Genomic DNA, 18345 nt, shown 5'->3' on the forward strand with positions numbered 1-18345 from the left:
AATCGACTAATTTTAACAATGATGTAAGTTGTCGCAATCGGGCGACTAACAAAGGCAGCGGCCACACGGTTTTTTGGCCAGGAGCCCAGTTCTTTTTCTTCATTTTTTTTTTTTGCTGCAAAATGACAAACGCGCAAGTGGTAAAAATTGTGTGTTAAACGTTTCTGAATTGACTTGACGCGACCGGGCAGAGAGGACCCAGACCCAGACCCAGACCGAGACCGAGACCTCAGACCAGGGGCAGGCAGCTGCTGCCATCCCGACGAACGTGCGCCAAGTCGCGATGCTTGCCAAAAAACATAAAAAATATGAAGATTACGAGAAGATGGCATCATTTAATGATGAAGTGCCTGGCTGGTCACTGGGGGATGGAAAAACTGGAACTTTTAGTGGAAGGAAACTCATATTGTTACGAATGGATTGGAAGTGATTCACACTCCGGATATGGCACTATTACAACAATTACAATTACTCGATTGACAGCTGCAATTCCCGGGCCTAGGACAACAAGTGCTGGGATGGGAGTGGGGGCAAGCAAATAGTTTCGCAATTGCATTTTTGTGGCGCAAATTAAAAACATATTGTCAGGGGCATTAGCGGGCAGGCGGCACACCACTCTCTTGAGAGCTAAAAATAACAAAAATGCGAGAGAACTGCCTCTCCAGAGCAGGAGTACGTGTGTGTGCTATTTGTCTCCTCAGGAACTCGTCCTCCAGCCTCTGTAGAGGCAGGCAAATGACTTGCCTTAATAAATTTAGCTCATGCTCTCGCGTACTTACTGTACTTTCCGCCCGCCTGCCAAGCCAAAGTAAAGGGGGAAAAATAAGAACAAAAAACCAAAAAAAAAAAAATGGGGAATTATGTGGCAATAAAAAATAGTGCTAAAACATTCGACAGCCTAGCTGCAGCAACAACAACAACAACAAGTAGCACAAGAGCATTATTGCAACGATGACGATGCAGAGGAAAGCAAGAGCACACTTGCACGCCATGTGTGCAGTGGCAAGATCGGGAGGCAGCAGCAGCAGCAGCGGCAGCGGCACACAGGCAATTGCCGTCGCCGTCGCCCGCTGGAAATGTGCGCGGAGAGGCAGCAGAGATATCAGACAGTGCCACGGTCAAGTGCTCGGTGGAAAATTCGGCAGCAGGAAGATCAAAATGAATCATATGTGTATTTGATATGCATAGCTCTAGCCTCTGAGTGGTTTATAGTTGCGCTGAAGATTCTCTTCAGAAGAGCTCGTCAAGTAGATAACTGCTTTGCCATACGCAAGCAGTCAAAGCCGTGAATGCAGGAACAGGAAATTTAACTGCTTGTGTGGAGTACAGCAGTTGAAGCTCTACTGCAAGCAGTATTTCAAGCAGCTTAATGTAATATCGGTAATGGCATCCTCTTATTTTGTATCCAATTTTCCCGTAACCAATAGTTTCCCTTTCTGGATCAACGCATTTCCCACCGGGCACTCTGCTCACGACTCACGCATAATTTTCTATACACAAACATAAGCCTAAAATAACAGTATTAACAAGAACAACAGCAACAGTACTAAAACACGACAGGAAAACCGTGACATAGACAGAGAGGGACGCACTGAAAGTGAGGGTGGACGGGGGGACAAGGGCAGGGGTAAGTCGCAGCAGCAGCAGCAGCTACAGCAGTGCGATCAGAGGAGTGAGGGGAAGCGGGAGCACATGTGCGTGCCAAAGAAGAAAAACCAAGAAGAGTGCCACACCGATCATGGCAGAGGCCGCCGAGCCGAGGCAGAGTGTCGCAGCAGAGGCAGGATCCAACGCTGCTCCCGTACCCGTCCCGCTCCCGTATCGTAACCATTCCGCTCCCATTCCCGTTCCGGGCATTTAAAAACCGTGCGGCACCAGCGCTGCGGGTTATTGTCAGATAGAACGCGGTGGCGTGAACATCACACAAGTACCAAGAACTAATGAGAGCCAAAGAACAGCGATTATCGAAATAGAAAAACTCTCGTCTTGCCGTCCGAGTGTGTGTGTGTGTGTGTGAGTGTGCCGTGGTGTGAGTGTATCAGTGTGCGTGTGTTCTTTTGGGATTTCCCGCGTTCTGTGACCATAAAAAATATTGGCACTTTTCCCAACTTGGACAATACTCGTACGCTGCCAAATCGCAGAGCCGAGCCAGACAACTGCCGGAAATGCGAAAGTGAAAGCGGTCGCCTTTCGTGACACAAGATATAAAAAAAAAGCAGAAAATCGTCACCCATACTCGTAATATGTCTTCCACGCTCAAGTCCCAGCAACTGCCACTGAGCATTCCCAGCCACAACGGCGGCGGAGGCGGCATCGGTGGCATGTACGTCAAGACAGCACCATCGATGCCAGGCAAGGCCTTCGAGGAGAACACTTGCTACGGCGCCTTCATGTCACCCCCGCTGAGTGCCACAATTGGCGGAGGTTCGAATCGGGGCCAGGACACCTTTCGGGCCCCGCTAAAGGTGGAGCCAGCCGGCAGCGATGGCTATAATAACTTTACCACCGGGGAGCTGCAGTTTCCGGACTTTTCGCACCTCTGCTTTGCCGCCGAGACACCCAATTCGGTGTTCAGCGACTGCCACAACTATGTGGGGCAGGATCAGGACTTCGACCAGGACCACGATGATATTGTGTGCGCCTCGGCGGACCACTCGGGCGGTATGCCGTACCAGCAGGGCCAGTACACACAGCTCAATCGCGAGGATATCTTCCGCTTCGAGCCGGAGGACATTGCTCGGCTAACGGGGGAGCCTGACTTTTCCGGACTGATGCAGCCGCCGCCGTCGACGCCCTACACTCCCTACACGCCCTGCAGCGCACAGTCCAGCCAGGTGACTGCCTCGTCTCTGGCTGCCACGCAGGCCGACTCCATTAATCTGGATATTGATTATTTTAATTATGATGAAATTAATTGCCAATCGAAAAACCAATCACCGTGCTCATCACCGCACCTGGATGCCTGGTTGAATTTCAATCTCGGCGAGATGTCAGTCACCGCCACGGCAGATACATCCGCCACGGCCACATCCACATCCACGGCAGCCACATCATCGCCCAAACTGTGCAACATGTACGACGGCCTGCTGCAGCCCATCAAGCAGGAGCCCTCGCCCACAAGGCTGCCATCGATGAGCTCCACATTCGGGACTCCCAAATGCATTCCCATGTGCGCCAGCAATTACGAGGATTACTCGAATCTCTATTCCGGCCCGGGGTCGCAGTTTGCGGCCGAAAATTATCAAAATAATATGTCGCACGCCATCGAAAAGCCGAACCGTGAACACAAAATCATCTGGACCATTGACGAGCTCGACGAGCTGATGCTGGGCGGCGACCAGGGCACCAAATCCGATATGGCTAATTATTTTGCGGATGAGTTGATCAAAACTGAGGCTTTGGAGCCGGCGATGGGTATGGGTATGGGTATGGGCAACGCGGACAGCGAGGACGATGACAATGAGAATGAGGTGGAACACGACGACCTCGACAACGAGGTTTTTGTCCAGCCCAGCGAGATCAAGCCGGAGAGCTGCTGCGATGGAGAGCCGGAGGTGGAGGCGGAGGCGGAGGCAGAGGCAGAGGCCGAGCCACTGCCACTCATCTGTCGCTGGACTGGGTGCAATGTGGAGTTCCCTCATCAGCAGGCCTTCGTGGAGCACATCGAGAAGTGTCATGTCGATGTGCGCAAGGGAGAGGACTTCTCCTGCTTCTGGCTCGACTGTCCCAGGCGCTACAAGCCGTTCAATGCCCGCTACAAATTGCTCATTCACATGCGTGTTCACAGCGGCGAAAAGCCCAATAAATGTCCGGTACGTATTGCTGCTACATCGCAATCTCAATCCCAGCCTCAATCCCAGTCCCAATCCAGTGAAAACCTTTCCAATCTCGTGTAGAATACCATTTTTCAAAATCACAAGACAAGAGGCGTTTATATATTTTTTTTTTCCAGCACAGCTGCTGGCTATATTTGTTTATGTTGAGAGACTACGTTTCTAAACAAGATTTTTCCACTCAAGGATCGTTTGCTCTAGACCCAATCCCAACCCCAACCCCAACACGATTGCTGTGTTAGTTTGCTTTTGTGATGCCTGGTATTCGGGTAGTAAAAGGGTATATTCAGTAGATGTAAAGAAATACTAGTGAGGGATTTTGAAAGCAAATTTGACCTTCTATCTTTTGTGAGAGCCTTTCCAAGGTACTTGCCAAATACTTGTAGAGGGTATCTTATAGTCGACTAAACGGTTTGTTTTGCCTTTTATCATGCAAGTGTTGACATTTGATGCGGCATTGGAGCTGCCATCGCTCTCAGATGATGAATTGTGCGGCGCAAAGCAATCACAGAAATTGACAGAGTCAGAGCGTAAGGCCGGGGCCCCAGGCCCGAGTAGCAGGAGTCGAAAGGAGTCCACTTGAAATAGAGTTGTGCTGGTAATGTTATTAGGGGGCACACACACGCACACACGCACACCCACACCGTGACTCTATCTTCTACGTCCCATCGCTCTATCCGGCATGCTCTTTCATTTTGATTTTTGAGTAATTGATGGATTCTTGGTTGTTTTTGGTCTAAAAAATACCCCCACTCAGCGACCCATGTCCGTCATCAGCTTGGAGCTTGGAGCTGGCTTTGCCATTACACTTGTGTTCCTGTTTCTGCTCCTGTTTCTGTTGCAAAAGCGTAATTTGGCCTTTGAATGGGCGTGTGTGTGTGTGTGTGGGGGTGTGTGACAGGTGTGCGAGAGGACACTGTGGAAGTGGCTACCTGCGACACCTGGGGGCCAGAACCAGCAACATCGAGGTCACAATTTCATACGTCCTTCGGACTCTCAACTCAACTCCACTCCACTCGACTCGACTCAACTCAATCTCCCTCTCTCTGTCGCACCTGCTTTCCCCCTCTTGGGCTGCGGCAGTAATTGCAATTTTCGATGACACTTTTCATTTTTTGTTGTTGTATTTTTTCCATTACAGTTTCCCGGCTGCAATAAAGCATTCTCGCGTTTGGAAAATTTGAAAATTCATCAACGCTCGCACACGGGGGAACGGCCTTATGGCTGTCAGTATAAAGGTTGCCTCAAAGCGTTCAGCAATAGTTCGGATCGGGCGAAACATCAAAGGACCCACTACGATACGGTGAGTACACGCTCAGTCCCACCAGCCCCACCAGCCCCTCTGTTCCAGCGTGTATGTGTGAGTGCGTGGGGCAAGCAATTTGCAATGCGTGTCAAAAGGAAATTGAAGAGCTCGCTGCCGGAGGGGCAGCAAGATGCAGTTGGGGTCCCAAGCGCAGCTTTAAGATTTAATGGATGCCAAGGCGCTTAGCGGCACAGCCCAGACAGCTGAGACAGAGTCACTTAAACAACAACAACAACAAAAAACGAACAAAAAAGATACAAGGGAAGGCTATAAACGGGGGTCGCTGCCTCAGATACCCTGGCAGAGCCAAGGGTCTGTGATACAGTCATACAATAAAGTCAGAAAACTGCATCTGGGTGGGATAATCTTTTGAAATGCACTGACAGACCTTTCTGATATACTGATTTGCATAGAAACAGGTGCAGATTGATGCATACCCTCAGCAAGGGTACAAAAAGTGTGGCACAGTTGCTCCTGCTGCTGCTGCTGCTATTGTGGCTGCCACTGTTGCTGTTGCTGCTGCTGCCAGCATGACATGTGCACATTTCGCATTTCGCTGCCTGAGTGATTTATAGTTTTGCCTCGGTGTGAGTGTGTGTGTGTAGTCAAGGCCCGGTGGCAAAAGTAACAGCATCGGCAAGGGCCACGGCAACAGCTAGAACGGTGGCAGCAGCACGGCGGCAGCAGCGGCAGGAGCAATAGCAGCAGCCGCGTTAGCGCGTAGGACAACCGGAAAAAAGGTCAAAACCGGCATGAAGGACCAGGCCAGGCCAGGCCAGGACACGGCCAGGCAGCAGGAGGAAAATCGAATAAACTAAACGAGTTACTAGCCCCGCACTAGGTGCAGTGTCAGGGCGGGGGCGGGGGCAGCCAATCAGGATCAGAAAAGGATACAATGTGTGGATGGGTCGGTGGGGTGGGTGTTTTTCCGATGCTCCTGGTGCCCGCGGACAGGACACAGGACACAGGACACAGGACACAGCAGCATTGCCAGAACAAACAAAATGCATCATGACATTTCAAAACGATTTGACTTGGCAAATATGCCAAGCCATATGCAGGCAGGTCCTCCTCTCTCTATTGTGTGTGTGCATGGGGGGTGGGGACAAATCAATTGCATACTTTTAGGTAGCAGCAACAGCTACATATTGTGCCGGAGCCGCTGTTGCGGTGGTCTCCATTGAAGCTGGCAAATATTAATGCAACGCTCTCTCTCTCTCGTCTCCATTCGCGCTCTATTGAAACAGAAACCGTATGCCTGCCAGCTGCCGGGATGCACCAAGCGCTACACGGATCCCTCCAGCCTGCGCAAACATGTCAAGAATCACGCGCTGCGCAATGCCAATGGACAGCTGGTGCGCCGCAAATCTGCCGGCGGCGGGGGTGGCCCATCGAATGGCAATGGCGCCTGCAGCAAGAAGGCGGCCAAAACACGCCGTCACTCAGAGTCGGCCCTGGCCCAGGCCCATGCCCAGGCCCAGGCCCAGGCCCTGGGCGGTGGGGCGCCCGTAGGTGCGACGACAGGTGCGGCGGCGGCGACAGGTGAGCAGCATCGACAGCACCGCAGCAATAGTTGCAGCGATTCGATGCTTCACATCGAGAACGGGCCGACGACTGCGGACAGGACAAACCGCAATGTCTGCGGCAATGTTGCAGCTAATAACAATTCAATGAACTTTAATGAGTTGTCAAATTGCATTGTCATCATTGAGCACAATCAGAATGAGGCAACATCGGCAGGAGCAGGAGGCCATAACGTGGCAACCACAGTACAGACAACAGCATCATCATCGGCATCGGCATCGGCAGCGGCAACAACATATGCTCTTTACGATGCCGGCAGCAGCAACATGGCGCCCGCAACGGAAACGGATGCGCTGAGCGTTTGCAGCAGCAATAGTAGCAATAACAACAATTACAATGGCGGCTACAGCGACAGCCATGAAAATATTAATCAATTAAGCGAGCTCGAACAATTGCTGACAGCAGCGAATGGGCACAGTCCGGGTCCGGGTCCGGGTCCGGGTCGGGGCAATGCCGAGCCGGCAGTTTCCTCAGCCGCTAATGGGATTAGCACAGAGGGCGGCAGCGGCAGCATCGACAACAAATGCCATTTGAGCGAGTTTGTGTCGTTCGAGTACGTGACAAAGTATATGGCCGACACGTACGACCCCACTTCCAGTGGGCTGCGGTCCAAGAGCCCGGCAGTTCATTTACATTTAGAATCGGATCAGGAGTTTGATAACAATTTCGATATGCTGGACTTTCAGGAGTTCATCTGAGTTCGAACATAGGTTAAGTTTAGTTCTAGTTAGAGCCCACCGAAAGTCAGCGAATCTGTATCCAAAGATCTCAGTGCCTGAGCCCTTAAGGGACCCCCAAGACCTTTGTACATAGCATCTATCTATTAAGCATTAGAAACGTTCCTAGATGTCCCGTCGGTTCCAGTGATTAGCAGTGTCTTCCTCCAGCCTCTTCCTCAGCCCGCCATGAGAGAGCTGGAATCATCAATTTAGTTCTAGTACGTACTCTACAGACCTACGTTAAGTACCCTTCGAGAAGTGCCCTGTTAAAGATGCACTTTATCGCATTAATTAAATTAATTTCCATGGTTTTTTTTCCTTATGCATCTTGTTTGAATATGTAATTATATTAAAATATGCATATTAATTACTTTGCGCACTATGTGAATAAACATTTATGTGAACTACAGCAAAAAAATACACAGAAATAACAGACAATATAAAGAATATACGAGTAAAGTTAATGTTTCGGATTAAAATGGATTTAATGCAAAAACCATACAATGGAAAGGTGTTGAACTGAATGCTGAAATGGTGAGTATACATAAAACTTAATCAGGAATCTCTCAGTACCACCCTTCTATGGCACTACGTTTGGTTGGAGCTATAAATATTTATTGGTGGATAAGAAACCTTAAAAAATTATCACAGAGAGAGCCGTGCAGGCTCTTTTTTCTGTTCTGAGCCCATAATAAATCGGATATATATGCCATTTATTGCAGCTGGAAGATATGTATCATTCCCTTTAACATATGCACTCCTGGGTAGCCATTTGACCCTTAGGATCCCCTTCGATCCCCTTCCGATATATGCATATTACACCTGGCCCGCGAAGCAGAAAAACACGGAAAGGGAGCCACGAACAACATGCTGGGATTTCCGTTTCATGTTTGCCCGCCTGACTTCACTTAATTGCTGTGCATTCAAAAAATAATTTACACCAAACGGAGACTCCTCCACACCCCTCATAAACTCACTGGAGTATGTTTGTATGTATATTTATGTAGTTAATTTATTATACGAATTTAACACATTTTCAGATTCGCATTCATTTGTCCATACACATAAATTCGAGTGCGAGTACATATTCGCATTCGCATTCGCATTCGTATTCGTATTCATTTAAATTTCATATAAAATTCATAAAAATCGGCTTAAGCGTTCAATTAATTTGCGCTCACTCGCGCATTGATTTCGCATTGAATCGGTTTGGTTTTTATCGTCCTGGGTCCTGGTTGTATGTATGTGAGTTTTCCCTAATTTGATTTAACATTACCAGCAGAACAGTCTTGCCTTTCCCTAATGGATAGCTGCATCAGATATTACCAGTGTACGCCTCATAAATGTGGAAAGTAATACCGTAAGCCATGATGCCACAGCGAGGCGGCAGTACTGTTGCATTGCCAATGCAATTTCACCGACTTAATAAGGCTCAAATGTCCTCTTTCGTTAACTGGCTGGAAAGTGCCCGCGGGCATGGTGCACACAGCGGGCTGTTAATGTGTAAACAACTGCCAACATATCAATGAGCAAAGCGGCGTCGGGGTCATGGGAGTAGTGGGCACTGTACAGGCCAAGCCAGAGAGGCAGAGAGGAAGTGAGGCAGTCAGGCAAAAATAAAGTGGCCAGAAGCCATGGCCCCGTTAAATGAGCAGTTAACATTGGCCGTTATGAACTTTAATATTAATAACCATTTATGCTTATGACAGACAATGAAAGCCGGCCCACACAACACCCAACCACCCAAACAGCCCGGCACCCACTTACCCCTTTCCGTTTCCGGTGTTCTGTTTTTGCTGTACAACCACAGCCCTAAAAATGCTTAGGGAATGGGGGCGGGTGTTCGGTCATACAGATGCATTTAAAAATGCTGCAAGTGTGCCAGTTAATATGCAGACCGACACGGGTCTTCATTACATGCCCCAAACACACACACACACACATGCACACTCACACATTGAGACAGACAGGGACAACATCAACAAAATAAACAACGAAAATGCAAAGCAATTAAAAGCAGCGCCGCAGAACATAGCGGCGGCATATATCGCACATAAAACATGAGCGCACATGCACATGATTTTGACTTTTGTCGGAGCTGACTTTTTACTAACACTATGTAGTCCTCTATCTCTGTTTTTCCCTTGGTACTGCCTTCTCTGTGTTGCGACTAGAAGATACCCGCTGTGAGGGGAGTACCACTGGGATTACAGAAGGTACAAGTTATGCTCCATTCGAACAGCACTGTAAAAAGAAGAAGCCCGATAGGATGGGATGGTAGCTATAGTGGCAGTAGATAGATAGATAGATAGATTGATAGATAACTAAAAAAGAATCAATGTATCACCAGCACAATGTATCATGAATGATGTATATAGTGAGCCAGTGAACGGATCGTACTATTTGCTTTTCGAATGAATCAAATTATGCTTCACCAGCTCTACCGTAAGAGATCCATCACTAATCCCTGATCAAGTTGTGCTATTCCCCAAATACTACCCCTACGAATAAATGCCCACGTTACATACACCCTCTCAATGCGGCATACCCCTAGTATTAAGCATTAACTGGCCACTGGACTGCCTGCTGAGGGCTACAAGTGGTCATCGGCTGGCTTTAGAGGGTCCTGTTTTCTGTTATGGCTCCCTCCTTTTCGGATGTTAGGTTGGGCCGCAAATGAATTTTTCGCTTCCGAGGTTAAAGTGCAGAAATCGTGCACAGAGTGTGTGTGATGGCAGCTAAATATTTACTAGCTCACACACACGCACGCACACGAACACCCACGCAAACCAAACAACACACAGATACACACAACTGGAGGCTGTGAAGTTTTATGAAAATGGCTGCCGCTACCTGTACGAGTGTGTGTGTGTTTGTAGGAGTAATTGTTATACGACAGTCGCGCTCACAATTTATTTTTGTTAATCAGCAGAGCCGCACATCCCAGTCGACGGTCACGCCCTCAAATACTCGAATGCTCGTGCACACATATGCGTGGCAAGTGGCAACAATTCGACAATTATGTGGCATTTCCATTGCCGTTTTTGCTGTTCGTTTTTATTTTAATTAAAAACTCCCACCAGCCACCGCTCGCATGGAGCGTAGGATGCAAAAAGCGAACAGGTTTCAGGCTTCCCAGCCAAAGCACCCAACTCCACGTGTTAGAATTTTTGATATTTATGTGCCTCCTGCAACACACCACCAGGCAGGCGGCAGGAGGCAGGAGTCAGCAGCTCGCCATTGCCCGGCGGCAAGTTCCACTCCGATAAGCATCTGCTGTTGCTGCCACAGGCTGCTGCTACCGCTGCTACCGCTGCTGCTTCTGTGGCTCCGATTTTCAGTGCGTTTCGGCGGTTTGTTCCGCAATTATGCAAATCCAAAGATCGCCACAGAGCGATATACCAAAATTCCATGCATTTACAATTTTCTAATCAATGGAATTTTAATTTTAATTTCCAACGGAACCCAACGCCGGGAGGACTGCGGGCAGTCCTTGTTTGCAATGTGTCTTCCCAACTTTTTGTAATTGTGGTCGCAAAAATGGTTTAATTTGCTGTTTTCGGATGGTTTCTGTGGCCGTGGGATGAATGTGATATAATGCTATAGATATATGTACATTTTACATTCATATTTCGATTCATAAAAGGAGTCAAAGGGCTGTGGCTATGGCTGTGACTGTGACTGTCACTTTCCTTTTCCAGAGAGCCATCGCCAGCTGAGTTTTCGATTAAAAGCGCAATGTTTCAATTAATTCAATCTCAGTGTGAAATGTGTCACTCACATGTCCTCCGAGTGGGAAGGAAAGCGCTTTGTTGCCTATTTATGGGGCAGTCCCCCATGAATGGCAGCGCTCTGAATTCATTTCATACTCGTATTCGTATTCATTTTAATTTAATCAGGCTGGTTGGCGGCGCCGTGTCGCTCGAGCATAATTAAGTTTCTTTGCGGAGCTTCGACCAAGGAAATCAGTAAGCCCACCCTCGTCTATAGCTCGACTAAAAGTTACCCAATTAATGGGAAAATAAAACTGATTTATTTAATAGGGAGGATTATTCAATCTTTGATGCCAAAAAACAGATCTCCATATACTTTTGTGCAGATATTATTTTCTAAACTGCTTTTCGGTATTTTTTGTTGTCTTTTATTATTATCTCTTATAAGAAAGATGATTTTTGATTAAAGGTTTTCCTCAAAGTCTCTCTTACGTATTGAATTACTTACAAAAAACATTTTGTCATAAGAATGAAACGTGCCGCCAGTATGGAAAGTATAATAATTTTCCACAAGTCTTCTGTTGCATACAACACGCCAGCACATGATACCTTCGCTCTTTGCTTTTGTCGGATACGAAGGAAGCAAAGATATAATGGAGAGAAATAAAATAAATCAGACATGTGTACCATATTTTACTGTGGTGCTGGCCCCCATCGATAATGCAATATAACGTCCTGGCAGCAGCACGTTTTTTAACATTTAATTGAATAAATAATTTCCATATCACCCTGCACAATACCACAATACAAGCATCGTTCAATTGACAATTTCAAATATTCGAAAGCGAACGGGAACGAGCATTTAAATATGAAAACATTTTCCACGCAGCATCTGCATATTGCATTTTGCCATTGTGTAATTAATTAAACATTTCCGGTGGCTCGTCAAAGTTTTCACTTAGCCTCCCCCCCCCCCCCCCCCCCCCTCCCACACACACACACACACAGATGAATGTCTATATATCAGGGAGGGTCCTTGGCCGAAAGTTTACCCTGAGAGTAATTAGACGACAAACTCCTCCCCGTACTCATAGTTGTTCGGGGTTGGGGTAGGGAGAACTCTGTCTGAGTGCTTAAAATGCTCCTTTGGCGTTAAATTTATGACAACCGCACATGTTGTTTGCCGCCTAAACAGTAACAATAACGGGCCATGAGGCAACAGCCAACAGCCAACAGGCAACAGCGTGCAACATAGGGCAAAGTCCGTGGTGGTGCGAGTGGGGTGGCCAAATGCTCGTTAGAAACTTTCTAAGGTTGTGGCGGTACACGGAACAGCTGCGCCGCCAAAATGGAAGGATTCTCCGAATTGTTGCATGCTTCCTCTTCCCTGATTTCTAAGGGCGGGGGCGGTGGTGGTCGGTCACAATGTTGCAAAAGCTGTCTGCCACGGCCACGGCTGATAAGCCCTGGCCCCTGGGTAGCGTACGCATACGCCGTCATGCACCGTGTGGTATGGTGTGGTGGTGCTGCTGCTGCACTGACGTGACCCCTAACATTGCAGCAAGTGCTCAAGTGGGTGTGGCAGCGAAATTTTGCTCCAAAGTAAATTTATTGTTTTGCCCATTACCACTTAGTGTTGCCCTTGTTGCTGCTGTTGTTGTGCCTGTGTATGTGTATTGCTGCAAAACTCGCCCCAAAGTGCCGTTTATTCTGATGCAAGCGAAGAACTTAAACTTTCTGCTGCTTCTGCTGCTGCATCTACTGTTGTGGTTGTGCGGCTCTGCTACCAAGGATGCAAATCTCCAATCTCTGAAGAGCTTTAACAATCTTCAAGTCCTGTAAATCCAAGGTAAAATTGCAGTCGATAATGAGTGCTTCACATTAATTAAAAACCAAATGAATGAGACTCATCCTGGCAAAATCTGAACGAGATGCAGCAGAAGCAGCAGCAGCAGCAGCTTACCTTCAGATTTCTTTTGTCTCACAAGTCGAAATTAATTGCACTGCCACCGCAGCAATTGTGGCATCCGTGAAGGAGGAGCACTTGTTCCGGTTCCATTAGTGCTACCAATATCATTGGCGACCCTCGAAATTGCTGTAATTTCGAATAGATAATGAAATGCAATTAGAAAGTGTACGACACACACAAACACACACAAAGATAAACACGTACACGGAGTGCCGGAGAGAGAGCAGGCGCCAGGGGGAAGAGAAGGCAGAGAAATAGAGAAAGACTGGCAACAATAACAGCAATTTAAACAGATTTCTCCCCGTACAACAAACCCCCTCCCAGCTCCTCCCACCAGCTGACTGGCTGACTGCCGCATAATGTGGCATAGAAGTTTGTAATTAAAGTTTGCCGAGGCCAGGTGACGGCCAGTGACGACGACGCCACGGGATATGGCCGAGCGCCCACACAATGCAACAGCAGCAAATCAATTTCCGCATCCTATCCGGATGCCGGGTCCGGCTTCAGCCTCAGCTCCGGCTCTGGCTCAGGACCATGGCTTGGTTCGGCTGTGGGCCTGTCAGGGGCGATCAGCATGGCAGAAAATAAAATTCAATTAACGCGCTTAAATTAAACTGCCACTTCCGGTTTTGATGACATTTTCATAGCAATCCAAGGAGGCAGCAGGGGGCTGGGACTGGCTTCTGTTCTGGTCGAGCATGGTGCGGTTGTCCGGAGCTGCGGAAGGAAAAACTAGGATGGATGCCTGCTGCTGGCGTTGTTTACTCCAAGCTGACATCTTGCGTTCTTTTAACGCCTTGCCTTGGCTGGGCTTGCCTGGGCTTGCACTGATGTTAAATGGTAAATGGCCGACATAATGGCTGACCAACTGCGGCTGTCATTATGGCTGACGCTGCCCAGGCCGAGGCCAGTCTCTGTCCGCCTTAATGATAAGTAAAGCTTATTACGCGCTTCACTCTTGATTGACCAGCATCTGCGGGCGGGTCGGGGTTCTTGCCTGCAATAATAACTTGAACGGAGCGCTTCTTTTATGGGCATATCTATCAAATGGATTCCCATTGTGGCTGGTACGTCAAAGTTGGACCGAACCATTGCTAACTTCATTATCGAGCCGCGCCAAATGACAAAAAATCATTGAAGCGTTCAGAAGTGATTAAACTAGAGATCTTCTTCGCCAAGTTCTTTGGTTGGCATCGAGTGGAGGCAGCCTTCTTGAATGCATCCAGCATTGGGGCAACTTCTTTGCATCCTCGGACTCTCCCCGGCCCACCCATAGATTTTTCTCTTTCAGAGATGCTCACGCTCTGGGACGGCAATGGTCTGGTCTGCTCGGGCGATAAGCAACTTTGGCAAAGCAACTGGCGTTTAATTTAATTAGTACACAAAAACAAAAAAAATACGACTGGACCGGTCTGGACTGCCTAAAGAAAACGTCCCCTCCCAATGATAAGTGCATGGCCGTTGATTAAGTTGCCTGGCGGCACTGAATGCTCAAAGCAGACGAAAAGCGGATTTGTAGCAGCAGCAGTTCTCTCGTTGATGCTGATGCTTCTGCTGCTGCTTCTGCTGATGCTTCTGCTGATCCTTGTCCTGGTTTAGCGTCAGTTCATCATCAAATCGCAAGGTGCACTCGCTCGGACAGCAGTAAAGCAGAGAGGCAGAGGTTGGCTTTGTTTGAACAACCTCCTCCGGCGAATTCTCCGTCCCGCATTTACTCAGAGTGACAGAAGGTGGTGGGGTCTCTGCTGCTGGTAGTTGGAGCGTGCTCGAAGATTCATTGACATTGGGTGGCATACACTCGTGTAGGGGACGTTGCGCAGGGGCGATGGGTCGACTTTTTCCAATGAAAAGGAGACTGTCGGACGACTGCGGACGAGTTGGCAAGTAGCAGAAGGAGACGGAGCCGGAGCTGTGGCTACTGCCGGACTCCTCCCCCTCCTCCCCATCGCCTTCAACTTGAACATTACTCTCTCCATTGGGCTGCCCTTTCAGCTTAACTGTTGCATGCCGTAAATCATTTGTTGAGAGTGAAAGATGCCCCAAAATTTCATCATGTGACGGATGCATTGTTGTCGTCCTTGGTGTCCCTGTCGGCTCCGCTAGCTCTGCTGATTGTATCGTTCCATTGGAGGCATTGAAGTTGTCTGTGGAATTAGTGCGCAGCAGTGTGGCAGCATTGGAATCGAAGAGATTCTCCAGCGGGTCGCTGCGACCCTCCAGCAGCTTGGTTAGAAATTTATTCGTTGGCAGCAGCGGCCTTCGTTTTCGCCAAATGCTTTGGTCAGCATCTGTTTTCGCCGGCTGCGGCACGGCTGCGACTGGGACTTTGGTGATGCCTGCGAAGAGCTTTTGTCGCAATTTATCTTCCGAGCGACACATCTCAAAGGCATTTGCTATGGTGAAGTAAATCTGTTCGGCCAACAAGGCCCGTCGCGGCGTGTAAAAGTCCCGGCAGACGGGACAGCGCTCGGCCCGAATACGGCAATCGACGCAGAGCACATGTCCGTTCTGACATTGCATGGCCGGCGGAGTTATGGTCAGATTGCAGATGGGGCACTCGATGAGGCGCAGTATACTCTCCAGGGCAATGGAGAGCCGTCTTAGGCTGGTCGGCATGGGTGCACAGCATATGCTCTGGTGAGTTTTTGATAAAAGAATTTCGGTTTTGAGTGTTCAATCGGACTTACTTACATTCTTATCACAGTCCTTTTCGCAACCACTGTTCCAGCACAGGATTGTGACGCAGTCCTTTTGGCTCTTAACTATTTTGGCCACATCTGCGACTCGCAGGCCAAGGACATCTACTCCATTGACCTGAAATGTGTTCAAGTATTTAATTCTTGTTGGGTAATTGATTAGTTTTCCTCTTTTTAATTTTCCTTAATCAAAATCATTAAAAACAAAGAATTAATTAATCAATTATTTTGTAGGCACAAGCACAGCAGCCGCATTTACATTTTCAAGTTCAAACAAACTGCTTGCTTGACAGTGAACTGCTTTGGCCTGCTTGCTTTCTGCTAAACCACTTGCCTGCGCTCTGTTAACTCAACCTGTTAATCACTGTTAAGCCAAGCGCTGTTATTGCAGCCGCTGCAAGTCGTTCAAGAGTTTTGTTTGTTTTCATTATTGATTTAGCGCTAATTAATCTTTTCCGATTTACCTGCGTTAAATATTACGTATAGTCGTTGGTACGGACCGTCCGAACGCAAAAGCTGGTTCTGAATTCACCAACTGTTTCAGGGTTTTGGTGAGTGTTTTCTATTTTCTACACTCATCTGATAAAACTACTATGAACGTTTCAATCAATTAAGCAAACCAACAATCAGTGCCAATAATGACAGAGTCTAGTATTTACATACAATATATGCAAATTTAGATGTCATAAGAGATTTATAAAGTAGTGTGACCGATTATATCTTACCTCTAGAACACAGTCGCCCGTCTTGAGGCCGCACAGTGCTGCAGGTGTGCCCGTGGCCACCTCGCAGACCTGTTTTATGTGAACACAATATCGGATTAAAGATCGTAACAGGATCTGCACTTATCGTTGCCACTTATTACCCATGGATAGGGATCCCACTTGCTGCGTGTCAGATGAAACCCGTAGTTCTCAATGCTGGGGGCAGCACGTGGTATCCTCAAGAGTCGAACGGAAGATGTCGCTGCTTCGTTGTCTTTGGCTTTACCTTCGGTAGAAGCTGCATTTGGCTGTGTGCCACGGTCCGTATGTTTCATTGTTTCTAATCCTCAGAGATCTCGCGTTGCATTCAGCCCAAAATCCACACGGAACCACAAAAAAGTGGCTAGCGCGAGACGTGTTCAACCTGCGCTCTCACCTGGTAAACTGTTTTCAGAGTCTGTATTTTACTTTTTCGTGCAAGTCTCGCGCGTCTATGTGGGCCGCCTGAAAAGTTGCCGAGCGCTTTGGGCCGACGCAATCGGCTATGACAACAAATTTTGGCTTCAGCTTTTGGCCGCGCTCACAGCATCTCTCACCAATTAGCCCTCGCCCGCTCCGCGGCTTCTATCTGGTGTCTGTGTGTTGTAAGTTGTCGGCGCCGAATTGTGGCTGCGACCAGGGCCGCCAGATTCGCTGGCTGACAGCAGCAGCCAGCCAGCAGGTTGTGCGCATGGAAATTAGTCTTACGAGTTCGAGTGCAAGTATGTGTGCTTGCCGCTTGCCTCTTGCCGCTTGTCGCTTTCTGGGGCTAAGTAAATATTTGAACTTTTGTCTTGGGAAGAAAGACATATGCAGCTTTTGTGTGCGCTACCAAGATAAAGGTATGTTTTGACTCGGAAATGACTAAGGAATGATATGTATTCGTGATAGGGGGAAAACAGAAGTACATAACTATCAATGGAATATAATATTCTCTAACATTAGCTGAAATTACTTGAAAATTCTTAAAAACGAACGACAATGTATGATAATATCCACCAATTTTGGAATACAGCACATTTCAAGCACTCACCTTACTACCGCATTCTCTACTCTGTTGAAGCTCTGTTTATTTGCTTAATTTTTGTGTGGCCTAACAACGCCCAAAATGTACGAGCATGTTTATTTTCGACATTGTAATTCAATTTGAAAATAAATATGATTATTTTTTAGCTTAATTGCGTGTCGCATGTGCCAGTGCCAGGCCAGTGTCGAATGGTAATGTATTGTCATTGACTGACGCACAAATCAGAAGGAGAAATGAAAACAGCAACCGGCTGGGGGGCGTGGGTTAGGGCTTTGGAGGTGTCAGGGCAGGATAAACATAAATAAGGGGCCCTAAAGTAAATACCTGTGCCCAAAAGCCAGCCTCGTCCATTAACCCTAACAATGATAACTGATGGAAATTGGCAGCTGACAAATGGATTTGGCATTGCCACCAAACAACCGACCACCGCTCCAGCATTGCCCCAATTGACTTTCGCTTTTTTGTTGCTTTTCATTCATTGTTTTTCTGCCATTAGATGGGGCCATTTCTGTTTGGCGCTTAACGGACATGAACGTGCATAGGTTGCTGTCCAAATAACATTGAAATTGGTAGGTAATTTCATTAAATTTTGCGCCCAGCTAAATGACCCTGGCCTGGGTGGTGGTGTGGGGTTAGGGTGATGTGCTTGTGCGGCTTGGCTTTTGATTTCGTTTTCGGTTTTCAATTTGCGAGTTCAATTAGATTTGATTTGAATTTATTTGTGCTATTCAGAATTGCCTGGCATTTGAGTGGTG

At 47.8% G+C, this 18345-nt stretch overlaps 2 protein-coding genes across 2 annotated transcripts; one reads left to right on the forward strand and one right to left on the reverse strand.

Annotated features, from left to right (window-relative positions):
* The first annotated feature begins 1873 nt into the window (after positions 1 to 1873).
* LOC108154185 lies at positions 1874 to 7891 on the forward strand. The gene is made up of 3 exons (XM_017284360.2): positions 1874 to 3812; positions 4975 to 5136; positions 6387 to 7891. Exons 1-3 carry the CDS (start codon positions 2244 to 2246, stop codon positions 7419 to 7421), a joined length of 2766 nt encoding a protein of 921 aa, XP_017139849.2. The 5' UTR covers positions 1874 to 2243; the 3' UTR covers positions 7422 to 7891.
* A 6578-nt stretch (positions 7892 to 14469) lies between these two features.
* On the reverse strand, positions 14470 to 17330 carry LOC108154207. The gene is made up of 4 exons (XM_017284429.2): positions 16686 to 17330; positions 16546 to 16614; positions 15816 to 15938; positions 14470 to 15758 (listed from the first exon to the last, which is right to left on the reverse strand). The coding sequence occupies exons 1-4, from the start codon at positions 16857 to 16859 to the stop codon at positions 14616 to 14618; spliced, it is 1509 nt and encodes a 502-aa protein (XP_017139918.2). The 5' UTR covers positions 16860 to 17330; the 3' UTR covers positions 14470 to 14615.
* Positions 17331 to 18345: the final 1015 nt, after the last annotated feature.

This window comes from Drosophila miranda, chromosome 2, assembly GCF_003369915.1.
Source record: "Drosophila miranda strain MSH22 chromosome 2, D.miranda_PacBio2.1, whole genome shotgun sequence".
NCBI classification, from domain to species: Eukaryota; Metazoa; Arthropoda; class Insecta; order Diptera; family Drosophilidae; genus Drosophila; species Drosophila miranda.